We start from the raw sequence: 10,820 nt of genomic DNA, 5'->3' as shown, positions 1-10,820 counted from the left end.
TCCTAAAAGCACACCTGTGCTTTCTTTGGGATATTAGAGCAGTGGTCAGTCACTTTTCAGTTTCCCAACCAAAACTTATACACAGAGGCTTCTTCCACTGGCAACAGAAGGCCTGCTGCTAAGTCAGTCCCCACAGGCTTGCTGCTCTCTCTCAGGAGCACCCTGAACACTGCACATTGGGCTGGTCTGGTGAAGGGCAATGAGTGGCAGGCAAAAGCTCTAGTGTCCCATCACATCTCCCCAAAACACATGACCTGCAATGGAATATGAAACCTTTAATAAGGAAATGTTGGTGTATGATTATAGTAATTTGTAATCAGAAAGGGGTCAGAAATGAGGTTTGAAAAAACAAAGATGAGTAAAAAGATTCCCCTACCCACCCAGTTTAAAACTTAGTCATGAGTTGCTATAACAAATAAGTCATTTCAGTTTTCTTGTAAAGTAATTAGCGTGATCTGTGTGTTATGTTTTCCTTAAATCATTAGACAAGTGTTTGTGTGAAGTGACCTTTATGCCTCCCCTCTTGTGTCCTTACAATAGGCAGAAGGAAAGTCCAGGTAAGAAGCTGGGAGACAGAAGGACTCACGTGCCCATTGACTGTGATGCCACCAGGCAGAGTCTTGGCACTGGAATCACTGACGACGTATAAATAGAATTCTGCAGCTTGTTCTACAAATTTAGGATTCAGATCTTTCTCCTCTAGCTGCTTCACTTGTATAAGGTACTTCCTCTGAACAGACCAAATATGAATCACTTTCTCTTTAGGAAGAACTTTGGATGCATAACCGAGGCTCATTAAAGTTCTTGCCTTTTTATTAGTATCTGCAGGAATGAGAATTAGCTGTAGTGAACTTCAAACTAACTACCTCAAATGGATTACCACTTCAACTTTATAACTTTCAGAAAGTCAATGTAAAGAGAAAATAATCAATTGATGAATGAGGGCTATCAAAAGCTAGAGGGATAAGAAAAGAAAAATCTTTCTCCAAGAATACATGTATAATGCAATTTTAAATTGGATCCAACTAATCTAGTCAAGCAGTATTTTCATTTCATCTAACAGGATAATAGTTACAAAACTATAATCTTTAGCACCTATATGAAAAAAGGTCATTACTGTACTGCTTTTTCTCTATTTTTAATCCAGCCATCCAACAAGCCCAGAAACCACTTTTTAGGTTCAAGTGCATGCTCCAGGTACTCATCAGCACTCATGGGTTTCCCATCTGCTTCCAGTTGCAGGGAGAAATCTCAGAGTCCACACAAAGGTTGGAAAGAAACACAAAGTCAGCTGAGTCATCTACCCCACTATTCCCAGGTGAGGATTTTTCCCTGCTCCATCTGTCAGCTGTGTCACATAGCTGAGAGGTTGCATTAAGAAAACTAAAGGAAAAAAATACCACCTTTTTTCTATCTTTACTGCAAATGCTTACTGAAACTAAGGTTTTATATTTATTAGCTCACTCATCTATTTGCAAACATTCACTCACAGAATTTATTCATTCATAAACACTTATTGAACATCTACTATGCACCAGGCATTGCCCTAAAGATTATGAATACTACAATCAATGAGGCAATGCTATCATTGTAGTGATGGGGATGGACAATAAACAAGCAAATAAAATATTATAAATATCAGACAATGATAATGATTGTCTTGAAAAAATTGAATGAGGCAAAAGGTGAGAAATTATGTGCACATGTCTGTGTGTAATGCAGGCTACGAAGTTGTCCAGAGAGAGGTGCTTTTTGAGGTTGTGGTTCAGCAATAATATAAATGAACTGAGGGAGCCATAAAAAATTCAGTGAGAAAACATTCTAGACAGAAATCACATCACCTGCAAAACCTGAGGAAATAACTGAGGGTATCCAACCTATACCAAGAAGTCTACTGTGGTAGGTAGATGTTCTAAAAGAAAGAGGTGCAAGATATAAAATCTCTAAACCAAAGAAGGAGTTTGAAATTTAATGTGAATTAAATGGGAAGCCACTGGTGGATTTTGAGTGTGGTATGGCTTTTAATAAAAGAACATTCTGGCTGTGATTACATCTGTGAAAGTCAAGATTATAAGCAAAGAAAATAAGCAATCAAGGAGAAAACCAAGAAGGGAAAATGGAAGTATAGACTAGAGCTACCTTATAGGAGGTACTGAGAATAGGTCAGTCCAGGGAAATACCTTTGCCAGTCCAGCTGAAAGGTTTTGTGAACTAATACTTTCAAGAATGCAAGGGAAGAAATCATATGAGATGATGCCTAAGTTTTCAGTCTGAATATCTTTGTGAATGATGTGGGAGTTTACTGTGTTGAGACTGATTGGGTAAGGGACTGAGAGCAGGGAAAGAAGAGAAGACTCACAGTAATTAAACAACTATTGTTTTCAGAGTTCATAATAAAAAAGAGGATGCAGCAAAGGAAATTAAAAATGTCTACCAATAAGGAAAGTAGAATATTAGAAAGCTATGACATTCTACATACAAAAAGAAGTAAGTGTTTGAGAAAAGAGGATCAGATCAACCTATCAGATCCTTCTGAGCTATCAAATGAGATGAGAATTACCTATTAGAAACAGGAAAGTTAAAGTGAGTTCAGGGCAATGCTTGGAAGTTAAGTTCTTCGAAATGGTGAAGTTGTTGATGATGACCTACACTATGTAATGCACAAGGGTGTTGATAAAAACATGAGGAGATGAGGGAACAGAGAGACCAGAGTGTTATGAATGTGTATGGATTGTTACTCTCTAAAAAAATACCAAGAGCTAAAGTATTTGACAGATGAAGGGTGTGTTTCCTGGGTGGATGGGAGATGACGACAGCAAAGAAGGGAGGTGGGGTCTTCAAATGTGTGTAGGTGTGTGCTTCAAATGAAGTTCTCTTTTTAGTGGCAGTGGAATAAGAAAGTGTCTGTAAACAAATAAGGAGCAGAAAACACAAGTATCTCATCAGTGTGACAGATGACATGTAAAGTTTGGGATAAAAAGTTACCACCTAAGACAATTGGAGAGGTCTATAGGAGAAATAATGTCTGTGGCATATAGCTAGGCATCAGGAAGTAACATTTAGAGAAGGTGATAAAAATGCAGAGATTTGCTGAAGTGAAGACAGGAGTTTCAGAAAATGTTGAAGGTTTGGAGATGGCAGGAGATAAGTTAAACAGGGATGTTCTGAGTGTTGTGTGGCTGGGTGTCTAAGATATGTGAGACCAAAAAGGCTTGAACTTCAGATGATGATTGAGATGTTGAGCATAATGGGATTCTTCAGTACTTGTGTGCCTCTCTGAAGAAAAGAAGTTATGTTTCTAGTTTAGTGCTATTCTGGACCTCATAAAAAAGGATACTGCAGTTGGTCCATGGCCTGCTGGTTGATGGTTCCCATGCTGTTGTAAATGAAGGTGCTGCTCAGGAGGATTGCCAGGGCAAAGATCCAGCCATCATTCTGGTTGTCTCCCTACAAATCAGTGCAGAAGCTGCACAGAACAGTGATTAGTTCACATGGCAAAGACTGAATGTTAGTTCTGTCTTTCATTAGCTAGAGAATCATGGGAAAGTTACAGTGAACTGCAATATTATTTTCACTTCTGAAAGAAATTAAAGAATACTGAATTCCTGGTGTATAAGTAAAATAAGACACTATATGAATGTATGTAAGAGTATGATGCACATAAGCATTTGATAATATTTTAGTATCTATTTTTTATCAGCTACTAAAATTCAAGCTATTTTAATAAGGGTATCCTACCTTAGTTGATGGACCTAATCCATTTCCATGACTTGTCATTGTAAAGAACTTTTTAGCAGTAGTTAAAATAAGTTCATTGAATAAGAGGCTTCCAAGCCTAAGATTTGTTAAGAGTAGCAATATATGATCCTTAATGAATATAGATGCAATCATTAGATATTATACTTTCCTTCTCTTAGTAGTGCTTCTGTGAAAAAGGGTATTCTTACCATCATTGTGGATTCATACTGAAAAGTCAGGCATGTTTGTAAAAACTATAACCCAGTTTAGGGATATAAATTCAGGCACCACTCAAATATTTTGCTATGATATGAAAGAAAATTACTAAAAATAGATGTCATTATTTTATAGGTTGACCCATAATTAAGCAGATGAAGTGGGTGTCTACTCTCAGATCTCATACCAAGTAAATGAAAAGAAAAATACATTAATAAGATTAGTCAGAAGCACAGATCAAGGAACAGGAGTCACAAGTACAGGGTGGGATATTGATCTGATATAAGTAGAATATGAAAGGTTTCTTTTTCACTTTATGTCTTTTAGTCTCTTCATGTCAAGCAGAACTAGGGTGTGGTCTTCTTTCTGGGGATGAGGCACACACCACATCCAGATTTCCTTGGTGAAAATACTGAGAATAAGTTAACATACAATTAAAAGATAAAAGAAACTACAAGTATTGATTTTAATTATAATTCTACAAATAGGGAAATTAGAATATCTAATGCACTCTAAATCACTGATTTTACCTTTAAGCTCAAAGGAAGCTTGCTGTTACTGCATCAGCATTCTAGTAAAGGTCTCATCATTCATTATTATGTAAGCTAATTTTCTTCCTCAATACATTATTTTCCCCATAAAAGCAAACATACTTTTAAATGGGAAAATAATGGCAAAGTGGGATAAATGAGTTGATTGTCTCAAATTCTCCAAATAGAACATAAGGAGTCCACTGGTGGATGGAAAGTTAGCTTTCACTGTCCCTCCCTGACTCTAACTTTCTTTCCTCCAGCCCCAGGCTGGTTGCCCACAGTGCAGTGGGCAGAGGGCTCAGCAGAGCTTTGCTGGTGGCACTCACCATTTTGCTTCCCAGCGAGTTTGTTCATCAGGTAGGATTTGCCCATGCAGTAGAGGCCCACGATGGCCACCACCACCACAGGCTGTGTGATGCCTGACAGGATCTGCAGGGCTTCTGGCTTGACCACTAGCTGCTCCTCCATGTCCTCGATGAGGCACATGGGGCCTGGCATGGCCATCTCTGAGACCATGTCTGCGATGCTACTCAGTCTGCAGGACAAGAGGCGAGATGGGCAGCAATTTCTAGTCAGTAAACTGAGTCAAACTTAACCGTATGGGCTAAAATTCTGTATTCTGTCCTTGAACTCCTAGTACATCTTAAAAAGACCTGTCAGGGGGGATTCAAGATGGCGTCCTAGAGGGTGGCTGCATTTCATGTTGCTCCAGGACTCAGGAGTCAAAAGAGGAGATATTGAGAGACTTGGGACCAACTCAAAGCAGCCGGGTGAGTCTCTTCCATTGGGGAGGCGTCCCGGATGGGGCGGTAGTCCCGGAACGCAGTGAACTTTGTGAAGTAGAGCTGCCGGCGAGACGCCCCTCCTCCCGCTGGAGCAGTGAACTCGGACAACTGGGAGGGTCATAGAGGAGGCCGCTCAGCACAGCGCTGGGACTTGGAGCAACCACTGGGGCTCCAGCGGCTGCCCAGGGGAGGAGCGGCGAGGAGAGCTGTTTGGACTCAGAGCGACCACTTCTGAACACTCCTGCCCTGAGGAGGAGGAGTGTGGCTGCTTGGATTTGGAGGGACTACACCAGAGCTACAGGCGGTTGCCAGAGGAGAAGTGGCGTGGTGAGCTGTTTGGACTCAGACCACGTCTGAACACCGGGGCCTGCCAGGAGAAGTAGGAGGAGGAGGAGCGCGGCCACTTGGATTCGAAGTGACTGCACCAGAGCTACAGGCGGTTGCCAGAGGAGAAGCGGCGCGGTGAGCTGTTTGGACTCAGACCACTTCTGAACACCGGGGCCTGCCCGGAGGAGTAGGAGGAGGAGGAGGAGGAGCGCAGCGGGGTGTTTGGACTCGCAGTGACTGCATTAGAGCTCCAGGCAGCTGCTCAGAGGAGGAGGCGAGTAGTGAGTTGTTAGGACTTAAAGTGACAGCTCCTGAACACAGGGGGGCTGCCTGGAGGAGGAGCGTGGTGGGTCGCTTTGTCTCGAGTGGCCGCACCAGAGGTCCAGGCGGCTGCCCAGAGGAGGCGTGCAGAGGGTCATGTGGATTCAGAGCCACTCAGAGCAACCACTCCTGAACACCTGGGGGATTACCGGAGGAGGAGGAGGAACAGGGAGGGTCACTTCGACTCTGAGTGATTGATTGCCCAGGGCTACGGGCGGTTGGTGGGAGGAGGAGGCACACAGTGAGTTGCTCGGACTCCTAGTGATCGCACCGGAATACTGGGTGGCTGTCTGGAGGAAGAGGTGTGCGGCGGATTTCTGGGACTCAGAGGGATTGTACGGGCCCCCAGGTGGCTGCTCAGAGGAGGGGCCGTATAGCCAGGTGATTAGGTGCAGAACACGGTCCCAGGATCTAAGAGGCTTCTTGGTGGAAGAGCCCCACAGAGACACGCTTAGGGCGGAGCAAAGGTTCCAGGCCTGCGGGCAGATTCTCTGAGGAGGGGCAGCCTAAGGATATTCATCTGCGAAGGGTGAGGCTCCCAGGCCCAGGGAGGTAGGGCCGGGCCCCTGGGAACTTTACAGAGGAAGGCAGCCCAACCCAGGTGGTATCTCTAAATTGAGGGGAACCTCTAGGAGGGGAACTGACCAGCGAGACCTCCCCACCGGGTGAGTCTTCCCTGGCGGGTGAGGTTTCCCCACAAGGACGGTAAAACCAGAGACTCAGGCCCAAACAGGCCTTGCCTCAGCCTGCAGCCTAGTTCCCCTTTAGACGACCATTGGTCAACAAGTGGAGGCACCTCTGCCCACTAGCAGGGAATATACCCCACCTGAAGACCACCACTCCTAGAGAGGCAGCTTCCTTGTGGAGCACCGCATTATCAACTTCCTCCAAGACTTCAGCCTACTGAAGGCTAAGAGGGGATATATATAGAAATCTTCAAGGACATTGTAAGTCAATAGAGGAAATCTGCAATATCTCAGCAGTCCACTGATACCTGAATAATATGAGAAAACAAGGAAAGAAAATGCTGCAAACAAATCTAGATGTTACATCAATAAAACCCAATGACAGCATGGCAGAAGAAATGACAGAAAAGGAGTTCAGAATGTACATAATTAAAATGATCAGAGAAACAAATGATGAGATGAAAGAGCAAATGCATGCACTGAATGATGAGATGAAAGAGCAAATGCAGGCATTGAATGATCGCACCAATCGAGAGTTAAAAGAGCAAATACAGGAAGCAAAAGATCATTTCAATAAAGAGTTAGAGATATTGAAAAAAAAACAAACAGAAATCCTTGAAATGAAGGAAACAATAAACCAAATTAAGAACTCCATGGAAAGCATATCCAGTAGGATAGAACACCTGGAAGACAGAACCTCAGACATTGAAGACAAAATATTTAACCTTGAAAACAAGTTGACCAAACAGAGAAGATGGTAAGAAATCATGAACAGAATCTACAAGAACTATGGGATATCATGAAAAGGCCAAATTTAAGAATTATTGGGATTGAGGAAGGCCTAGAGAAACAAACCAAAGGAATGAACAATCTATTCAATGAAATAATATCACAAAATTTCCCAAATCTGAAGAATGAAATGGAAAATCAAGTTCAAGAGGCTTATAGGACTCCAAATACACAAAATTACAACAAACCCACACCAAGGCACATTATAATGAAAATACCTAACATACAAAATAAAGACAGAATTTTAAAGGCTGTGAGAGAAAAGAGCCAAATTACATTCAGGGGGAAATCAATACGGATATCAGCAGATTTTTCAATCCAGACCCTAAAAGCTAGAAGGGCCTGGAAGAACATTTTTCAAGCCCTGAAAGAAAATGGATGCCAACCAAGAATCTTATACCCAGCAAAACTTACCTTCAAATTTGACGATGAAATAAAATCCTTCCATGATAAACAAAAGCTAAAAGAATTTACCAAAAGAAAGCCAGCATTACAGAACATTCTCAGCAAAATATCCCATGAGGAAGAGATGAAAAACAAAGAAGCAAATCAGCAAAGGGAGAAATTATCCTAAAGGAATTGTCAAATAAAGGAGGAACCAAATTGTGTCAAATAAATAAATAAATAAAATTTAAAAATGAACCATATGACCAGGAAACCAAATCATATCTCAATAATAACCCTGAATGTTAATGGCCTGAATTCATCAATCAAAAGACATAGACTGGCAGATTGGATTAAAAAGAAAGATCCAACAATATGTTGCCTACAAGAGACTCACCTCATAGAAAAAGATACCCATAGACTAAAAGTGAAAGGATGGGAAAAAACATACCATGCACATAGACTCAGCAAAAAAGCTGGAGTATCCATCCTCATTTCAGACAATGTGGACTTCAAGCCAAAACTAGTCAGAAGGGATAAAGAAGGTCATTTCATACTGCTTAAGGGAAGCATAAATCAGCAAGATATAACAATCATAAACATCTATGCCCCAAACAGTGGCTCATCCATGTATGTCAAACAAATCCTTCTCAATTTCAGAAACCAAATAGACCATAACACAATAATACTAGGTGATTTTAACATGCCTCTCTAACCACTGGAAAGATCTTACAGACAAAAATTGAACAAAGAAACCATAGATCTCAATAACACAATCAATAATTTAGACTTAACGAACATTTATAGAATATACCATCCAACCAAGAGCAAATACACTTTCTTCTCAGCAGCACATGGATCCTTCTCTAAAATAGACCATATATTATGCCACAAAGCTAATGTTAGCAAATACAAGAAGATAGAGACACTGCCTTGTATTCTATCAGATCATAAAAGATTGAGGTTAGAAATAAATGAAAGAGTAAAACACAGAAACTATTCCAACATATGGATATTAAACAATGTGCTATTATATGATGAATGGATAACGGAAGATATTAGGAAGGAAATTAAAAAATTCTTAGAAGTAAATGAGAACAAAGAAACATCATATCAAAATCTCTGGGACGCTATGAAAGCAGTACTTAGAGGGAAATTTATTTCATGGAGCGCATTTAATAAAAGAAGTAAAACTCAACAAATAAACGACCTAACACTACAGCTCAAAGCCCTAGAAAAAGAAGAACAGACCAGCACCAAAAGTAGCAGAAGACAGGAAGTAGTTAAACTCAGAGCTGAAATCAATGAAATTGAAACAAAAGAAACAATACAAAAATTGACAAAATAAATAGTTGGTTCTTCGAAAAAATTAACAAAATTGATAAACCTTTAGCCACACTAACAAAGAGAAGACGACAGAAAACCCAAATCACTAAAATTCGGAATGAACAAGGAAATATCACAACAGACAAGATTGAAATACAAAACATAATTAGAAGCTATTTTGAAAATCTATACTCCAACAAAATAGAAAATTTCGAAGACATCAACAGGTTTCTAGAGACATAAGAATTGCCTAAACTGAATGAGGAGCACATACAAAATTTAAATAGACCAATTTCAAGTACTGAAATAGAAGAATTCATCAAAAGCCTACCAACAAAGAAAAGTCCGGGACCAGATGGGTTCTCAGCCAAGTTCTACAAAACCTTTAAAGAAGAGCTCATTCCAATACTTCTCAAAGTATTCCATAAAATAGAGGAGGAGGGATCCCTCCCATACTCATTCTATGAAGCCATAATCACACTGATACCTAAACCAGACAGAGACTCATGAAGGAAAGAAAATTTCAGACCAATATCCTTAATGAACATCAACGCAAAAATTCTCAACAAAATTTTAGCAAATCGCATACAACAACATATTAAAAAGATAGTGCACCATGATCAAGTGGGTTTCATCCCAGGGATGCTAGGTTGGTTCAACATCAGGAAATCAATAAATGTCATTCACCATATCAATAGACTTAAAGTCAAGAATCACATGATTATTTCAATAGATGCAGAAAAAGCATTTGATAAAATACAGCACCCCTTCATGCTCAAAACACTAGAAAAAATAGGGATAGTGGGAACATTCCTTAACATTGTAAAAGCCATCTATGCTAAGCCCATGGCTAATATCATTCTAAATGGTGAAAAACTGAAAGCATTCTCCCTAAAAACTGGAACAAGGCAGGGATGCCCTCTTTCACCACTTCTATTCAACATCATTCTTGAGACTCTAGCCAGAGCTTTTAGACAAACCAAAGAAATTAAAGGGATACGAATTGCAGAAGAAGAACTCAAACTATCCCTGTTCGCTGATGACATGATTATATATTTAGAGGAACCAGGAAATTCCACCAGAAAACTCTTAGAACTCATAAGTGAATTTAGTAAAGTAGCAGGTTACAAGATCAATGCTCATAAATCCAACGCATTTTTATACATAAGTGATGAATCTTCAGAAAGAGAAATTAGGAAAACTACCCCATTCACAATAGCCTCGAAAAAAATAAAATACTTGGGAATCAATCTCACAAAAGAGGTGAAAGACCTCTACAATGAGCACTACAGAACACTAAAGAAAGAAATTAAAGAACACCTTAGAAGATGGAAAGTCTTCCATGTTCTTGGATAGGCAGAATTAATATTGTCAAAATGGCCATACTACGTAAAGTGCTATACAAATTCAATGCAATTCCAATTAAAATCCCAATGACGTACCTTACAGAAATAGAGCAAGCAATTATGAAATTCATCTGGAAGAATAAGAAACCAAGAATAGCTAAAGCAATCCTTAGCAGGAAGAGTGAAACGGGGGGTATTGCAATACCAGATCTTCAACTCTACTACAAAGCAATAGTAACAAAAACGGCATGGTATTGGTACCAAAATAGAAAGGTAGATCAATGGTACAGAATAGAGGACACGGACACAAACCCAAATAAATACAATTTTCTCATACTAGACAAAGGTGCCAATAATATGCAATGGAGA

The 10,820-nt window shown here is 40.1% G+C and overlaps 1 protein-coding gene across 1 annotated transcript; it reads right to left on the bottom strand.

Moving 5' to 3' along the window:
• Positions 1–230: 230 nt before the first annotated feature.
• On the bottom strand, positions 231–5,010 carry LOC306664840 (guanylate-binding protein 2-like; the record flags this gene model as incomplete). The annotated part of the gene is given in 9 exon segments (XM_079145951.1): positions 231–254; positions 587–730; positions 1,123–1,252; positions 1,254–1,280; positions 1,282–1,361; positions 3,328–3,447; positions 3,904–3,907; positions 4,268–4,353; positions 4,734–5,010. Coding segments are annotated over 9 exon segments (885 nt in total). The 5' UTR covers positions 5,004–5,010.
• Positions 5,011–10,820: the final 5,810 nt, after the last annotated feature.

Source organism: Sciurus vulgaris, assembly GCF_902686455.1.
Source record: "Sciurus vulgaris genome assembly, chromosome: 1".
Lineage (NCBI taxonomy): Eukaryota > Metazoa > Chordata > Mammalia > Rodentia > Sciuridae > Sciurus > Sciurus vulgaris.
Note: the sequence above shows the minus strand (reverse complement) of the source record. Positions and strands in the feature narration are given on the sequence as shown.